General features: G+C 43.1%; 1 protein-coding gene across 1 annotated transcript in view; it reads left to right on the forward strand.

Annotated features, from left to right (window-relative positions):
- The window catches only part of CRIM1 (cysteine rich transmembrane BMP regulator 1), a 208396-nt gene that overhangs the window by 158113 nt on the left and 30953 nt on the right, over positions 1-19330 (forward strand). The window contains exons 9-13 of the mRNA XM_052648451.1: positions 2061-2217; positions 4899-5020; positions 5513-5722; positions 11622-11837; positions 17296-17517. Of these exons, the coding sequence (XP_052504411.1) occupies positions 2061-2217; positions 4899-5020; positions 5513-5722; positions 11622-11837; positions 17296-17517 (927 nt within the window). The remainder of the gene's footprint in view (positions 1-2060; positions 2218-4898; positions 5021-5512; positions 5723-11621; positions 11838-17295; positions 17518-19330) is intronic.

Here is a 19330-nt window from a genome sequence, read left to right on the forward strand (position 1 = left end):
TGAGTTGGCCAGAAAGTGTGTTCAGGTCTTTCCGGTTAAACCTGAACAAATATTTTGGCCAACCCAATAAATTTAAGATCTACGGGAAAACTTGTCCTTACAGGACCACCAGAAAAATGAAAGCACAGAAGTGCTCAGGCTCAGAGTTTCAAGGAATTCAGTCCCCAGGGATGTTCTCAGGGATGTCAAGACTTAAAATTTCTGCAATTAAAAAATAATGAATTCACAACTTAGATCTTGGTGTCAGAGAAAGAAGTGTAGCTATGAAAGTCTGCTCCCTCCTTCATCATCCCTATAATAATGGAGAAGCAATGATGACCTTTCAAGTCATATAATTATAAAATTTTAAATGAGCCATTTAGAATGTTGCTTTTAAGGATGCAAATGAGTAATCAGTTGCTTCACTGTGTGATACAGACCCATGTGGTTACATTAAATATGTGTAATGAAAGGTTTATGATGATGACAAACTAGAAAATTATACCATAAGTCACAGTATCCTTTTTAAAAGATAGCATATTAAATATCAAGTGTTGCCAGCTAAGATTCACAAAAGATGCTATCTTAAAATATTTATGTAAAACATGAACCCATTTCACCTATTTAATTGTAGTTAAGGTTTAAATCTGGGGGCTTCCCTGGTGGCTCAGTGGTAAAGAATCTGCCTGCAATGCAGGAGACCCAGGTTCAATCCCTGGGTTGGGAATATCCCCTGGAGGAGGGCGTGGCAACCCACTCTATTTCTCTTGCCTAGAGAATCCCATGGACAGAGGAGCCTGGCAGGCTGCAGTCCATAGGGTCACACGAGTCAGACACGACTGAAGCAACTAAGCAGCAGCAAGGTTTAAATTTAGATGAAAAGATTTGTGTGTGGAAGGGACATGTGTTCTATTTTTCCCAATAACGTGTACATTATTTACAATGTTGATGCTCAAAGGATATCCACATAAATGCATTTATCCAACAAAAGTAGTCTCTGGTTCCCGTTTTACCAGTCCACACAGAACACTGATTAAACATTGCCACACTTTCGCCATCAGCATATCTGCTTCTTTAAATTGGATTATCTTTCAAATTCTGCATTTAATTTAGACACATCTCAACTTTCTTTAGTTACATCACCAAGCATGCTTTTCTTATTTACCGTAACGTTTTTATCACTTGTGTTACTCTTGTAATCCCTGTGTCATACCTTTTAAATTTCTTTAGAAGATTTCCGTTAAGCTAATAGCAGTTTCTTGTGCCACCCACCATTTCGTCTTCCCTCTTTCCCCCTCTTCTACAATAAGTTATGACTGACTCAGAAGACAGTTAACCATCACTCCAGGTTCTGCCAACAGGGGAGAGTTTGAACATTTCAAATAGTGGATAAACATTAATCTAGATATTTCTTTGGCACATACATTTTTTGTCAATTAGCCAAGTATATATAAATAGCTGAATATTTTTCAGCAATGGGGAAAAAGTATCTAGTTGAAACACTGATTATTTCACTTTGTATTAGTTATTAGAAATATACCTCTTGAAGGTAAGCAGTCCTTTATGCTCCCATATAGTACACAGTATTATGCAGTAACATCTGAAACTCATAACAGTAAACGTGTGAATGTGCTTCTCATAGGCACGCAGTAGGAACAAAATGCATAATGAAATTTGAGGTGTAAGCTTCCAGTTCTCACATTTGAATAATAAATAGTCATCAGCGGTTTGAAGTGACCAGTAAGAACAGATTTCATGAGAAAGCACACTCCGTTTTATCCACATCTTAAATAGTAATTGTCAGCCTGCTCTTAGGCCCTAGACTGGAGTAACGTCAGAAACTGTTTTTCAGAGTTGAACTTTATTCTGTATATTAGTACCAAAACATGAAGCTACATTCCGATAAGCATGATAAACATGAAATGGCACCATCTATCGTTTTTAACCATTGCTGATGCTGTGGTAGAGCTGAGAACTTCACATCTGTGGAAGATTGGAAGGTGAGGGGAGGCGTTGAGGCGTCGGATGTGCTCTGGCCCCTTCATCTTTGGAGGAAACGTGCTGTCCGTGTGTCTTCACAGGGGAGGAGCTCTGCACCGGCCTCAAGCGAGGCTGCACCTTGAACTGTGCCTTTGGCTTCCTAACCGACGCCCATGGCTGTGAGACCTGTCAGTGCCGCCCGCGCCCCAGGAAGTGCAGACCCACAGTCTGTGAAAAGCATTGTCCGTTCGGATACCTGTACGTATTTCTCAGTCAGAAGAGCTCTTCTCAGTTGTCTGTAACTTGACGAAGTGTGTTATGTATTTTTGGAGGCTGTTTTTGGGTGTTTGTGAGCAAATCAGCGATGTACTGAAGTCCAAAGAGTCTATGCTTGTTTTGTTACAGGAATCAGAAAGTGGGGAGAGGAGGTATGTCCAAGGATAGGAATCAGGTTTTACTCTTCTTGGAGGACAGGCCAGAGCCTTGTTATGACACTGCCCTTTGGGCCTGTTGGGTGAAATCTCCTCATAGGCAGGGCCTTTGGACACTGCCAAAGGGAGTGGACCTGTCGTGAGGTCCCAGAGATGTAAGCCCTTCAGCTTTGCACAGCTGTCCCAGCAACTGTTTTGTGATAACCTATTTAATCCATACCTTAGGATGAATCAGTAGCTCTCAAGCTGCTGATTTGCAATATGGAGCATCCTTACCTGCCTCCCTACCTTACCTTGATTCTTCTCTACAGTTTACACTATGCTTTTTTTTCAGCAGCAGTAGATTTTATGAATTTCATTGGAGATAAGAATTATGACTTACATTTTAAAATATTCTTGATTGACTCAAACCCCATGAACTCTCAGATTATTCTCGGGGGAAAATAGATAGTTCACACTTGTTACGTTACTGTCTGTCTTAGCATCTCCTTCTGCATGTGTCAAATTGGTTCCTTAAAAATAGCCTTTCAGAGTTTTTCTTTCTCATTCCTGCCTTGGTTCCTTCCATTTTAGTCTCTCTCCCTTTCCAATATGATATGTTTATATAATGCTGGTAGTCTAAGGGACTTGGAGCCATCATCTCTTACCCAGTACCTAAATGGCATTGTTTTTATTCTTTCCCCTGGAAATTCATGTTTAACAGGGAGAGGGGAACCTTAATTTTAATTGGATAATTAAGTTGGAGACATTATTCTTTAAAATTTCCCAAGTTAACTAATAAATCATCAGTATTCTTAATCCTAAAATATGAATGCAATACTAATAAAAGTAGAGTTATTTCTTAGCTTAATTGCTAATGTAGAATAAAGGATTGTTATCATAATAGTACCTACAACCTTTTGCTACAGCATTATAACAGTTCAGAACCCAGGCTGCCCTCAAGTCCAAACTTCATTTTGGAGAGGAATCTCTTAGAGGATTGTAGATTCCACTTGGTATTCCTGTCATTAAACACATTCAAGGAGGACCAAGTTGAGTGCTGTAGGCAAATGAATGGCTAGCACATGTGTTTCAAGGACAGCCTCTGAAGGAGAAGTCTTGGCCAGACACCACATGGGAGCATTAGGTTAATGCTCATGTACACCTGCTGAGTGGGTCATTACTGTGTTTATGCAGCAAATGCTTACACGAGGGAGGGGGGTGGAGAGAAGGAATGGAAGGGTGAATAAAAGAGTGTGCAAACAAATCCATTAAAGACTTGTTAAGGCTCAAAAATGGCACAGTCCATGACATGAGTATGAACCATTCATTTCATTCACCGTTTTCATTATATTGACGTAAATATGTAAACCCTGGTGTTAGTTCTCATTTCACTTAGCAGATTGTAGTTTGTCACTTGGGCAGTCATATACCAACGTTTCCCACAGGGCTGTCTTCTTTTAGAATCTCTTAATTTGTCCAACATAAGAAAAAAAACAGGGTTCATTTATTTATTTGTTTTTAGTTGAGCACCACTGTTGCCACTTAGGGCTCCCTGGGATGAAACCTGAACGCAGCTAGACTTAACTCCTCCTCCTCTGTGCCCAGGAAGCCCAGCTAGGGCAAAGCGTGTGGAGGAGATGTTAAGTCTAAGAGAGGACCTGGAGCTGCAGATAGTGAACAGAAGGAAGAGGAGAGCAGATGAATGCCTTTTGTAAGAGAAGATCATTCTCCTTTTAGAGAAAACAAGGAATCGTTGCTAAGAATTTTTTGGTTCACTTGAACCATGGTGATATTTTAATAAGCACATATTTATTTAATATCATCTTCCTGATCAGCACAAAATTTAGGCACTCTAGTTTATTAAAGGGAAAAAAAAAATATTCATCCAGCCATTTTCCTTTATTCTCTGTGCTTCAGTCATGCCCCATAGGTGGAGCATTTTTCAATTTGTATTCTTTACTGATTAATGAAATAATTATCGGACATTGACTGTAGAACTTCTCAGATGTTTCATTCTTCATCATGTCTGTGTGTCCTTTAGCTCTCCGTCTATCAACTACAAGATTCTATAGATATCTCAAAAAAATATTTACTGGTATCTGAAATTTCTTAAGAGAAGAAAGGAAGGCAGTGGCCCTAACAAAAGGAGGACTTCTGCTGTTAATGCTGGCCTACAACATTGACCAGCCATATGTCCTTCACCTTCTTGTTCATGGAGTTCCACATTCATCTCTTTTTGTACTTGGTACCTCTTTTCCTAATCAAGTCAACAGTCATGTCATTGAGATTCTGATATTCATATCCTAGAGACACCTCAGTGCTTGGGCAAGTCTAACCCTAGGCCATGAGTGGATGGTGGTCATGGCCCCAGGGAGCTAATTACACATCCCTCCAGGGGGTCGTGAGAGAAGAAGGTCAAGTCACTGCTTAATGACAGTACCACTTCCATGACCCTGGGGGTGAGCACTTGGATGTCATTTGAGACTTTAGGATTTTCTGACCTCTGACAAAATTTTAATCACCCAGGAAGAATAAGCATGGCTGTGACATCTGTCGCTGCAAGAAATGCCCAGAGCTCCGGTGCAGTAAGATCTGCTCCCTGGGTTTCCAGAAGGACAGTCATGGCTGTCTCATCTGCAAGTGCAGAGGTAAGTGCCAGAGCGTGCCCTTTCCCCAGAAACCAGGAAGAAGACAGCCTGTCAGGGAAACAGTTTCGCTAGTCATTGTCTGCTCTGACAACACCATCACTCTCTAGGGAACCATCTCTTGCAACTCCGCGGATTGTAGCCCCCACTGCCCACCTCACTTGGTTGTAGAAAATCCCATGGATAGAGGAGCCTGGCGGGACAGGCTGAGTTGGACAGGCTGAGCACATAAGAGAATGTAGAATGAAAGAAGGAAAATTCAGTCATAAGCCTTCCAGTAGGAGAGACGCGGATTTGTAAGGGGTTTTTTCTCCCATTTTTCAAAGTTGAGGGTGTATTTACATGAATTCTTTTCATGATCCTTTCCCGTATCACAAGCTGTGCTATGTAGACGGGATGTTTCGATGACTGGGTAGCATTGCCTGTAGAGACACTGTGGGCTGTTTCTCCTGTGCAGTAGCTGCTTCTTTACCAGGCTGCCTTCTGTCTGTCCAGAGGTCTCTGCCTCCGCCGGGCCACCCGTCCTGTCAGGCACATGTCTGTCCATGGATGGCCACCATCATAAAAATGAGGAGAGCTGGCATGATGGGTGTCGGGAATGCTACTGTCACAGCGGACGGGAGATGTGCGCTCTGATCACCTGCCCCGTGCCTGCCTGTGGCAACCCCACCATTCACCCGGGACGGTGCTGCCCGTCATGCTCAGGTAAAGGCTGGCTGATGTCGTTCGCTCCCTAAGCAAGCGACTTCCGCCTCCTAGAGCCTCATCACCTCTCTAACTCTGTGGGGAGTACAGGGGACGACCCCTGGAACACACTTCAACTCTCTGGTTTTCATCAGCAGTAGCCACAAGCATCAACAGGGCATGATAGATGATTAGCCAGAAACCACTAGACTATTCTAGAGCTCTAAAAGCACTCCCCTAAATTTTGAAGGTTTGAACTCTGTTTTACTGATTGGTCTTTGAACTCCATTTGTATAAAGGTTTGTGGGCTTCAGTTCAGTTCAGTTCAGTTCAGTTGCTCAGTCGTGTCCGACTCTTTGCGACCCCATGAATCACAGCACGCCAGGCCTCCCTGTCCAACACCAACTCCCGGAGTTCACTCAGATTCACGTCCATTGAGTCGGTGATGCCATCCAGCCATCTTGTCCTCTGTTGTCCCCTTCTCCTCCTGTCCCCAATCCCTCCCAGCATCAGACTTTTTTCCAGTGAGTCAACTCTTCTCATGAGGTGGCCAAAGTACTGGAGTTTCAGCTTTAGCATCATTCCTTCCAAAGAAATCCCAGGACTGATCTCCTTCAGAATGGACTGGTTGGATCTCCTTGCAGTCTAAGGGACTCTCAAGAGTCTTCTCCAACACCACAGTTCAAATGCATCAATTCTTCGGCGCTCAGCCTTCTTCACAGTCCAACTCTCACATCCATACATGACCACACGAAAAACCATAGCCTTGACTAGACGGATCTTAGTCGGCAAAGTAATGTCTCTGCTTTTGAACATGCTATCTAGGTTGGTCATAACTTTTCTTCCAAGGAGTAAGCGTCTTTTAAGTTCATGGCTGCAGTCACTATCTGCAGTGATTTTGGAGCCCCAAAAAATAAAGTCTGACACCATTTCCACTGTTTCCCCATCTATTTCCCATGAAGTGATGGGACTGGATGCCGTGATCTTCGTTTTCTGAATGTTGAGCTTTAGGCCAACTTTTTCACTCTCCTCTTTCACTTTCATCAAGAGGCTTTTTAGCTCCTCCTCACTTTCTGCCATAAGGGTGGTGTCATCTGCATATCTGAGGTTATTGATATTTCTCCCGGCAATCTTGATTCCAGCTTGTGTTTCTTCCAGCCCAGCATTTCTCGTGATGTACTCTGCATAGAAGTTAAAGAAGCAGGGTGACGATATACAGCCATGACGTACTACTTTTCCTATTTGGAACCAATCTGTTGTTCCATGTCCAGTTCTAACTGTTGCTTCCTGACCTGCATACAGATTTCTCAAGAGGCAGGTCAGGTGGTCTGGTATTCCCATCTCTTTCAGAATTTTCCACAGTTTATTGTGATCCACACAGTCCAAGGCTTTGGCAGAGTCAATAAAGCAGAAATAGATGTTTTTCTGGAACTCTCTTGCTTTTTCCATGATCCAGCGGATAGTGGCAATTTGATCTCTGGTTCTCCTGCCTTTTCTAAAACCAGCTTGAATGTCAGGGAGTTCACGGTTCACATATTGCTAAAGCCTGGCTTGGAGAATTTTGAGCATTACTTTACTAGCATGTGAGATGAGTGCAATTGTGCGGTAGTTTGAGCATTCTTTGGCATTGCCTTTCTTTGGAATTGGAATGAAAACTGACCTTTTCCAGTCCTGTGGCCACTGCTGAGTTTTCCAAATATGCTGGCATATTGAGTGCAGCACTTTCACAGCATCATCTTTCAGGATTTGAAACAGCTCAACTGGAATTCCATCACCTCCACTAGTTTTGTTCGTAGTGACGCTTTCTAAGGCCCACTTGACTTCACATTCCAAGATGTCTGGTTCTAGATTAGTGATCACATCATCATGGCTATCTTGGTCTTGAAGATCTTTTTTGTACAGTTCTTCTTTGTATTCTTGCCCCCTCTTCTTAATATCTTCTGCTTCTGTTAGGCGCATACCATTTCTGTCCTTTATCGAGCCCATCTTTGCATGAAATGTTTCCTTGGTATCTCTAATTTTCTTGAAGAGATCTCTAGTCTTTCCCAATCTATTGTTTTCCTCTGTTTCTTTGCATTGATCACTGAAGAAGGCTTTCTTATCTCTCCTTGCTATTCTTTGGAACTCTGCATTTAGATGCCTATATCTTTCCTTTTCTCCTTTGCTTTTCGCCTCTCTTCTCTTCACAGCTATTTGTAAGGCCTCCCCAGACAGCCATTTTGCTTTTTTGCATTTCTTTTCCATGGGGATGGTCCTGATCCCTGTCTCCTGTACAATGTCACGAACCTCCATCCATAGTTCATCAGGCACTCTATCTATCAGCTCTAGGCCCTTAAATCTATTTCTCACTTCCACTGTATAATCATAAGGGATTTGATTTAGGTCATACCTGAATTGTCTAGCGGTTTTCCCTACTTTCTTCAATTTCAGTCTGAATTTGGTAATAAGGAGTTCATGATCTGAGCCACAGTCAGCTCCTGGTCTTGTTTTTGTTGACTGTATAGAGCTTCTCCATCTTTGGCTGCAAAGAATATAATCAATCTGATTTTGGTGTTGACCATCTGGTGATGTCCATGTGTAGAGTCTTCTCCTATGTTGTTGGAAGAGGGTGTTTGCTATGACCAGTGCATTTTCTCGGCAAAACTATTAGTCTTTGCCCTGCTTCATTCCTCATTCCAAGGCCAAATTTGCCTGACTTAAAACTCCAGCCCTCCACTTTATGGATAGTGTATTGAGGCTGAATGTGTTAGTTTATTGGAGGGGCTTGGTGTTGATTTTATTCCATGAAAGTTTCTTATTTATAAAGTAATAATTGAGAGGGAGAGAATTACTGAAGTCTGTGGCTATTGCTTTTTTTATTCCTAACTGATAAGATATATGGCATTTTTGGCAAATGGAGATGTTTAGAGTGATCACATATCCAAAACATTTAAAATTATAATAATGCTGATCAAGATAAGTTAGTAGAACTGATTTATAATTCACAGTGCTCCAAATTATGGTTGTCCATAACAGTAATTATTACGATAATACCTCATCTAGTGCCTTACAAGCAGAGAGCTCAGCACGGTTTTATATTTATTAATTCTTCCACTAAGTGGAGGCCGCTGAGTTAGGGAAAAATAAACTCAGGCAGATTTTCAGACACAAAGATTAACTCTCTTAACCAAAGTAAAATAGTACATCAGAGAGATATGAAGTCTCCTGAGTCTTGCATCAGATTTCTTTTAAAGTTGAAATGTACTGTTTGGAGTAGTGATGGTATTTCCCCTGGTCAGTCCTGGTTCTGTATCTCTCTCTGCCTGTGCAGTAGGTACACTCAAGAACCTGAGACCTGGGCCATTGACAGCGACGCAGGCTCAGCCTGGGAGGGAAGGTACCACACACTAGCACTTTGGTCTGCACCTGCTTTGCCTGCCAGGGTGGGAGTGGGCAGAGGGGCGCTGGAAGTCCTTTTCAGCCCTGAGATTCTACGTACCTTGATAACTAAGGAAAGTTCTAGGCAGCCTTCCTGCCCCTTTACTAGTGGGCCAGATGACAAAGTTTCTTTTGTTTCCCCTGGTTAAGCCAGATGTGCTGTGTATCAAAACTTTCCTGGTTCATGTTTTGCTAGTTAAATATGAAAAACCAGCAGCGTCTACTGAAACAGAAGATAAATGAACAAATCTAATGAGACAGAACTGATTTGACTCTTACGGGAAAGAAAACTCATTTATTCCAGTGAAGACCCCCATGCTTTAGCTATGAGCATGAGAGTGTAGAGTGTGGCCTGCATCTGGGTCTTTGCTAAACTTGGTACTCAGTGAAGAACTCTTAACTGGTGGAAATGCAAAGATATTACTGAGACCAGATGACTGACTTGAGCATGGAAAGTCAGTGAAACCAAATGTAGTTTTCTCTATTACAGAGAGATGAGAAGTTCTTATGCAAACATACACAGAATTATTGGTGTGTAATTATGGATGAGTGACTAGCTAGATATGCACATACAAAAACATATAGGTATTGACATATATAGATGAGTAGGTATGTTTTCTTCCAAAAATCTTTAGTAAGTTGCCATGTATGGATCTTTCTGAATAGATACCCCAGCACTGATACATTCACGGGCTCCTACTCCTACTTTAAAGAGTATTTTCTCCTATCTTCTATTCAAAGATCAGCTATTTTTCCTTCTGAGATAAGTGAGCAACCTCTGAACTCTTATGATAGAAGATTCACTAGATGATACGGTTTCTCAGATTTTTTCCCCTATCTCTCTTACCTTCTCCCTTTTACTTTTTTCTACCTTTGAGTTTTTCTATCACATCTGGTCACTCATGTTTTGCCTTGAGGCACATGGATGTATATAGCAAAGGAAATCACAGAGTAAGGCACCTGCAGACACATGTCATTTTTCATCTGACCATTTTCCCTAGTCGTCCACATTTAAAAGGGCAGCAATTCTCAACCCTCTGCAAGTCCTTTCCAAAGGGAGCCTCTCTCCAACATTAGTGCAGTGATACTCTTTGGAACAATTTTATCTTTTCCTGTAAGCCATGAGAAATGTACTTTTATCTCATACCAGCCCAATTTTTATTCTAATTATCTTCCTCTCTACTTCCCTCATATACTAGAATGTCTGGCCGAGTTGTTTATGCACATAAGAGTTGGCTGATGTCAGTTTTCTGTGGTATGTACACTTGGTCAACGTTCCAGTCTTTACTAGCTCCCTGGAGACAACGCTGTCTTAAAAGTTACCTTCTTAGCTGGACCGGAGCCCACACCACTTTATCTCCTCAGTATTGCTAACTCTCAGGCTGAACACTGCTTTGAAAGACACAGCCCATGAGTTCTTAGGAGATGTCAGCTCTGAGTATCTCTGCACAAACAGGGTAGTTCTTCTGGGGCCCGATTTCTGCTGAGCTCCAGGCATGAGCCCGCCGCAGTGTCTGCAGACGGCTGCTCCGCAGGGTTCCCCACTGTCAGCACCTTCTTGAAACGCCTGTTGTGTTTGGATGATATGAACACGGTTAATATCTTCATACTTCTCATTTCCCCAGCACAACTTCAGGGCAACTCCCAGTGCCTCTTGAGACATTTTCAGCATTAAATTCCCTCTCTATCATTATCATCTCACCAGGAGCTCCAAATCCCCCCTCCACTGGGGAAAAAGAGCTCATACTTGCCATCAACCTCTGAGCATTTACCTCTCTTGATCATATCACCAAATGTTTAGTCTCAGGTGAGGTTTCACGCTGTAAATTCTGAAAAAGCATTCCTGCTCACTGGGCTGACAGCTGGTCTATAGTGGGGTATGTCCTGCTTAACAGCAGGACTTATTTCTGAGCCTAAAAGGACTCAGGGCCCCAGAGATAATGAAGAGGATGAAGCACAAATCAGTTGGCAATTCTGTTTAATCTGTAGGCATATTCATGATGAAAAGAAGCGTAAACTTAGGTTGAAATGCCTTGTCTCCCCTTAATATTCTGAGTTCTCAGTTGTGTCACAAGTAAAATAGGATAACAGTACCTGTTCACACAGCTGGTGTAAGGAATAAACGAAGTAACACATGTAAAGTGCTAAACATGGAAACTGGACCGTAGTGAGCATTCAGTTAGTGAGAGATATTTATTCTAGACAATCCTATTCATTCACAGACATCCCCTAAGAGGCTCCTGTTTCCTTCAGCAGTGAGAGTCCCTGTAATTTAATTGTCTCGACAGATTCTGTCATTCCATGTTGACAGGCTTGAACCATTTCTGAAGAATAGCCCTTCTGCCTTATATTTCTGTGCATGGAATGTTTTCTCCCCTGTCCTCTGGGTAGGAGCCACCAGTTCGTCTCCTCTGTCCCTCAAAGCCCACAGCACCGGGCTCTTCCCAAGCTGGTGAGACTGCAGCCGGGTCATTTCCTGTGTTTGGATCTTCTCGTTCCGCAGATGACTTCGTGGTGCAGAAGCCAGAGCTCAGCACGCCCTCCGTTTGCCACGCCCCTGGGGGAGAGTACTTTGTGGAGGGAGAAACGTGGCACATTGACACCTGCACCCAGTGCACTTGCCACAGCGGGCGGGTACTGTGTGAGACGGAGGTGTGCCCACCGCTGCTCTGCCAGAACCCCACACGCACCCAGGACTCCTGCTGCCCACAGTGCCCAGGTAACCGGCGCTGCATCTCGGGGAGGCCCTGGGCAGGGAGGGCCGGGGCTACAGCCCGAGCCTCGCCATCCTGCAAGACCAGTGGGCCGAGTGGAGCCCCATGGGGTAACGTGCCAGGCCCAGTCACCAGCATCCCAGACAGGAGTGACCCAGGCAGCCGGCTTCCTAAATCCACTCCCTTCTGTCGATCACATGTTTATGCCATCAGTATGCTTTGCACCAGAGGTGACTTTAAACAGTAACAGAAAATTGTTTCTTTTTACCTTTTTTTACCCTTAACCCTAAATCTCAGACTCAAGAGTGTCCTGAGGCACCAAATTATTCCAAATGATTTTGCTATTGTGAAAAGTCATGTTTGTCATTACAAAATGTGAAGAGCGATTATTGATAAAAGAATGTAAATTAAATTCTTTGAAAAATGTAAGATATATGTGTTTGATGAAGATACATTGTTAAACAGAAGAATTGCTAAAATATGCATAACACCCACATTTTCAAATCTGCAGTGGTGAAGATCCGAAAGTATTCAACGACCAGCACTGCATATGCACAGAGAGCACTATTGTTTTCTTTTTTTTTTTCCAGTCCTCAGATAATCTGCCCTTAGCAGATGAATTTATAGTCATGTAACAAATACAATGAAATTTTGTCAGACTTTTTAAACATAAGTTGCTGATCTTGCAACTAAGGTAGCAATTCTAATTAATACCAGAATATATAACTTTTTTCCAGAAGGTACTTAGTTTGTATATGTATCATTACCAAGTAGCTAGCGCACTAGTGTTGCTTTGCTGTTGCTCAGTCTTTTATCTTTTCAACTTAAATCAATAATCATTTATTTTCTAAATGTATATTCTTAGAGCATTTCTGCTCAGTAAAACATACACCCTTGGATTTGATTAGTTTCTTTACATTGGATTGTCTAGTCAACCAACTGGAATCTATTATTCTGTCATTATATAACCAGCGTAGTTGATGTCCAAAATCTTCCTGGGTTCACACTGATGATATTTTTAATTGCATCAGATGAAATTGTAGGGATAGCCACATTTTTGTTGTTTTCATCATGCCCTGCTGCTTAGGTAGTATCTTAGTACCGAGTCTTTGGTGTAATTTTCAACCATGTTAATCTGAAAAGCTTAGTTAGTGTGACATCTTTTCTAGTATAATAGTTCAGATGTGTTATGTTGTTAGGACATACCCTGGAAATGACAGTGTTAGTCGCTTAGTCGTGTCCAACTCTTTGCGACCCCATGGACTTAGCCCACCAGGTTCTTCTGTCCATGGAATTCTCCAGGCAAGAATACTGGAGTAGGTAGCCATTCCCTTCTCCAGGGATTCTTCCTGACCTAGGGATCAAACTTGGGTCTCCTGCATTGCAGGCGGATTGTTTACCCTATATACCCTAGTCTCTGCTATATTATATAACATAACTCTTTTACTTGGATACAAACCCTCCTAATGTTTCTGTCTTAATGTATGACCATGACTATTCCCATCCTCCTGATGAAAACTACTTTGAGTAGTCTTTTCAATGGTAATCATGAAGTTAAATCCATTTATAGCTTCATTTTACAAGTGCTTAGGGACTGCCTGAATTGAGCCATGGGGATCCTGGGATTGATGAGAACAGACACAACTCCTGTCTTATGAAGCAATAATCCAGAAGAGCTGAACGGTCTAGTATTCCACCTTTAAGTAAATCACGACAGAGTGAGAGAAGTGCCTGGAAAGGAAAGCATTTGAAAAAAAGCACATGTAGGAACTTCCCTGGTGATCCAGTGGCCAAGACTCCATGCTCCAAATGCAGGGGGCCCAGGTTCCTCCCCGGTCAGTGAACTAGCTCCCAGATGCCACAACTACTTTCAAGTGTAGCCAAATAAATAAATATTTTAAAAAAAAATAAGTTTAAAAAGCACATGTAACCTAGGAAGCTTTAGCTAAAGTGAGAAGTACCTCAGTTGCTGCCCATCTTAGGATCTGAGAAGAAATACAGAGGTTGGTTTAGGGGACAGGACATCTCCACGACCACTGGCCCAGATTTAACCTCTGACTGGACTCAGGTTCAGCCCAGGCAAAGAACAAGAGGTCCCTAGAAGTGGGACTCCTTTGTGTGCTAAGGACTGATTTCTTAGAGCCAGGCCTCAAGGTCAGTGCACATGAGCAGAGGCCCTGCCGATTCTACCAGGAAATGGGAAGAAGTACCCCCTGTATACCTGGCTTTGACCTCTCCTTTATTAACGTATGCCTAGGTGACTCTTCCTTTCATTGCATATAACTTGAGGGATACTTCAATGATAGCCTTTATCGTAAATGTTAAGCCTTTGTTTCCTAGCTCAGTATTCCAAAGGCTACACTTAACATCTGTGAATAAGCATGTCCCTGGAATGATCTTATATTTTCAAATCAGTCACCTACCCCATCATTGAGCTTTCAGAACTTTCCATTCATAGTTGTGTTGCAGTGATAAAAAGTCTTAAAATTCAAACCATCGCTTTCTTCACCTCCCAGTGAAGGTCGACAGCAACACTGATCAATGGAGTACTTCACATCTAGAAGAATGCCTTCTCTAATCTTAGGATCATGTCCTGCTGAGTCACTTCAGTTGTGTCCGACTGTTTGCGACCATGCAGACTGTAGCTCTCCAGGCTCCTCTCTCCCTGGGATTCTCTGGGCAAGAATACTGGAGGGGGTTGCCATACCCTCCTCCAGGGGTCTTCCTGACTCAAGAGATCAAACCTCATCTGTAACATCTCCTGCATTGGCAAGTGGATTGTTAACCACTGCTGCCGCCTGGGAAGCCCAGTCTTAGGATACTTTTATTGTAATATTGCCCCAAAATGATATATAGGTAATGAAACTAGAAGAATTGCATCCCTGTAGTGATTGGGTCGCCTTGGATGCTTTGTCCGTCCCTCTGTCCTTAACTTACAGTCTCATCTGGCCTGGCTTAGAACAAGGTCTAGAAGTGGACTCATGAAGAAAGATTGAGCATCCCTGTGGGTGACGATAAAGGGAGAAAATAGAAGAGCGCTTCTTTCTTTTTCACGCTTTTAAAATTCTCTTTCATTTTTGATATTTTAAAGTTGCAGAGAAGCATAGCACAGAAGAGAGAGGGAGCTGGAATAGAAATAAAAAGAATGAATGAACGCCAGTGAAAGAACTGGTAAAAAAACAGAATAAGTTAACACACTATTGACTGGGGGATTTTTGTAGACACTAACGCCTATGGCCAGCAATTTGTTATGTAAGCGAATATTGAAACATCTCCAGTCAATAATATTTGGGTCACAGAAAACATACTTATATATCTGTAGTCAGTAACTTGTTAATATTTGGGATCAGAGGTATAAGGAGGGGTTCTCCTTTCTTCCTAAAAATGGAAAGATGCCCAACAAAGGAAGATACCGTGGGCAAGATACCAGATGACAGCTTCATCAGGGTTCACGTAGTCTCCTGCCCTTGGGGCAGACGCTTCATCTCAGCTTGCAGGTCTCACTCCAGCTTTGCGGGCACACCGCTGTGTCCCCTGAGGTCCCCTCCAGACTGTAGGATATTCGTTTCAGCTGCTAGTTCATGACTTCATCACTGCTTCCTCTTCTGAGTTTTCAGATACCAGGTTGGGTGTTGCTTGCAAGAGCTAAGCTGTCATAACCCACAGAAACCTCATGCCCGCCTGCCGAACCTCATGTAGACTAGTGTGAGTTGCCCTGATTGCCAGCCAAATCAAAATTTAACGGCAGTCAGTCCCTTAAAGAGAACTTAGCCCTCAACATGGATGACCCAGAAAAGGTCCCTGAGAAAGCAGTCCCATCTTTAAGTCACATGCATGTGATCCAGTTTTCCTAAAACTGGACCTGGAACACTTTCGCAGCAGTGGAAACCAGTGGCTGTTCTTTCTCTGTCACTGCCTTCAGGACTGACAGTAGGAGATACAGTTACACAATTTGGTCTCAGAGCCCCAAACAAAGCAGCTACCCCACTTCTCATAGAGACTCTCCTTATCCAGCCAAACTTGTTGCTGGAGAGTGTATTCATGAGGGGAACAGAAAGTGGAACACCGAGAGCTTCTACAAGACTGTGATCACTACATGTTTATTACAGAGCAGACTTAATAAAGTTGATTCTGAGAAGAACAGATGATACTTCTGTCCCTGTGTCCACTGAGAAAATGGGATTCTCTTCAAGAATTGCTGGGTGGAACCATCCTGTCTCGTCTAGACTCTCAAGTGCAGAAGTGGTTAAAAGTGCTCTCTTGTCGGTGACATTACTCAACCAGGAACCTCACCAACTTGTACTTTGCTTTGTTATAGCCCATCAGCTTTCTGCTTGAGTTAACAATTCTCAAGTCATTTCAGTGAATGCTGAGACCCAAAGAGATATCCGGGGTTTTCTGGCAACGTTCTTTTCTGTTAAGTTGTTGCAAGATTTCGAGACCCTCTGGTCTGTCTGTACATAGGGAAAACATACAAGACTTGCAGCTAGTTTCTCTGTAGGTACGTCCTCAGGAGTTACTACATTCCACATCACCTTTTAGCCATTTATGTGAATGCCTGAACACTGAACCGTCACATGAGGTTTAGAAGTCTGTTTGGGTGTTGGTTGGCTAGGACTGCATGGGGCTGCAAATAGGAGAAAACCCAGCTCAGTTTTTAAACAAGTAGAGGTTTCTTTTCCATGCATTATGGGAAGCTTGGAGCCAGATGTTGACCACTTTGATTTAGTATCTTAGTGATAGCAAGGCCTCTCTTTTACAGGTATGAGAAGGATATTACAGCTACAGGCCACAGGCTCATAGTCAAGGCTGGAAGGTTAAGGATCGCTTTACGTCTGCCCTTCTTTTAAGGAAGGGGCAGCTGGGACTTCCCTCATGGTCCATTGGTTAAGACCCCACTCCCACTGCAGGGGGGCTCAGGTTCAGTCCTTGGTTGAGGAACTAAGATCTCACATACCACATGATGTGGCCACAAACACAAAAATAAAAATATTTAAGAAAAAGAGGGACGCGAAAGCTTCCCCAGGTCCCCTGATTACCAGTAAATCCATTAGCCACAGCTTAGTGACACAGCCGTCCCTAGTTGTGCGGGAGGCTAGAAAAGGAAGGAGCAGATTGTTCCACCTGACGTATCAACCTTGTGGTCCAAGTCCTCAGCCACCCCACCTCCTGTCCCCCAAATCAGGATTTTGTTATGCTAAGGGGAAAAGAGAGCATGGATGCTGTGCAAACAACTAACAGAATCTCTGCAACAGACCTTTTGTGTCTGTTGTTTTGCTTAAAAACCCCAGACCTGGTCCGAGTCAGACACACTCTTTCGTTCCTGAGTCTGTTTTAAGGAGATACACGAATGCCTCGTGGGCGAGCGCGCTTTGTGTGGGGCAGAGTGAAGCTCGCTGTGTTGCACAGTGGGTGCCCTGCAGCATCTTCTTTCCCCTACTGACCTTCTGTTCACTTTTGCAGATGAACCTCTCCAGCCTTCCTCATCCCACAATGACAGCGTGCCTAGTTACTGCAAAAACGATGAAGGGGATATATTCCTGGCAGCTGAGTCCTGGAAACCCGACGTGTGTACCAGCTGCGTGTGCCTGGATAGCGTCATTAGCTGTTACTCTGAGTCTTGCCCTTCTGTATCCTGTGAAAGACCTGTGTTGAGAAAAGGCCAGTGTTGTCCCTACTGCATAGGTAAGACCAAGAAAAAAAGTCCTTTCTCTTGCCCAGAGACCACTAACTCTCTTTTGACAGCTGTATGCGTAGATCAGTTGGTAATTGTGAAATCCGTTTTTCTGGTTGACACACCACACAGACCCAGTGTAGGTCACAACAGGAGGAGCAAAGATGTGAAAGGTGTATTCCCGAGGTAAAACGTGTGGAGAGTACAGAAATGCTTTCTGAGGATATCATAGTGTTATAGTGGTGTCAGGTTCTTCTGGGCTCCTTTGGCTTTTGGGGATTTTCAGTATTAGAGTTAGAACTCTCTTCCTTCCCCCTATTATTGACTGTGGTCTTTTTGTCCACACAGAACCACCATGACTCATATCAGAGTACACTTAGTGCCTGAAGCTTGCCACTACCTTAAGATCAGCCAAATACCAGATACTGATTTAATCTCCCAGTTCTCCCTGTCTGCTAACACTTAATTGATCCTATTTAGACCATGCGGTTGTCCGTGTTGAGGGCTTAGGGACCCAGAATGAGGCCTATGTCACTGTCAGAGCCCTCTCCTTCATGTGACCCACGGGGATGCATCTTACGATCAGAGGACATACGTGTATTAGCCCCTGACATCTATACCAAAACTGGTCCTATGCACACAAGCCAGATGCTGTTCTGGAGTCCCAAAGGTGAGGCTCAGACAGCTGGCAGCTCTAATACAAGCACAATCCCTCCCAAGGCTCTCACGCTCTCTGATTGCTTCTGTCTCAAGTAAAACTCATAAAGTCAAGTGAAAGACAATGACGTATCTCAGTCCAGTTGTGAACCTATAATCAAAGTCAGCAGGTGAAAAATTAAGCAAGCTGTATTAATGGCAGCCATCATGCGTTTATTGTTGAAGATATTTGCATGCTTTCTAGAGGCAAGTCAGTGCATATATGTGGTAAATGCGTGAGGAGGAGCAGAAATCCTGTGTCCACAGGACTTTGTAGCAGCCTGTGTAGATGAGTCAGTAAATGGAGCTCAGGTGCCCTCCGGCCACCACTCAAGCTTCTCAGGATAGCTCCTCTGGCCACTCTGTGGGGTCACTCCCTTTGAACGCTTATTCTGCACATTAGTATACAAGAGATGGAAAGATTTTAAAACACAGTTTCTGGTCTCAGGAATTTTACAGAGCTTGATTTTCTCAGTATCATGGTTAGGGAATGTGTGAAAATGGATTCTGTTCTTTTCATAGGGTGACTGTCTATCCAGTTTATTCTTTAAACTGTGCTTTTGTGAGTGAAGTGGGGACTGTTCATAATTTTGATGGGACCATGGCTCTAGACCAGGAGTGTCCCAAGCCAGTGGGGACCTATGGTTGCCTCACCTCTTAGTGACAGAGATGTTAGATCTGCTATAATACCTGTAAGCTTTGTAGCTTGTAAGCAGATGCCAAAAATGTATCAAGGCATCCATCCAGCTTACTGCTATATATCTTCTCAGAGAGTTGACTGGCATTCATCTTGTTAAAAATGGCATAGCCTTTGATAAGATCTGAATGAAAAGTGTAACCAGGTCACTATTTCAGACCAGGGCATTGGTAGAGGGGGCGGAAATGTACAGCCAGGACCAACATATTGAAATACCAAAACTTCTGTCCTAAGGAGACAATTTATAAATCAACCAGGAGTACTTGGATCATAGTTGGAAACCAGGGCCCAGGAAACCTGAGAATTCTGTAACCTTCAGAGGAAAAACCTAGCTGCGAATTTCTCATGTGTTGAAATGCTCTGAATTTTTTTTTTTTTAAGATAAAAAAGTTCCTGTTGTGTTTTGCTGCTTAATTGGTGAATATGTGATT

This window comes from Budorcas taxicolor, chromosome 11 (genome assembly GCF_023091745.1).
Source record: "Budorcas taxicolor isolate Tak-1 chromosome 11, Takin1.1, whole genome shotgun sequence".
In the NCBI taxonomy this organism is placed as follows: domain Eukaryota; kingdom Metazoa; phylum Chordata; class Mammalia; order Artiodactyla; family Bovidae; genus Budorcas; species Budorcas taxicolor.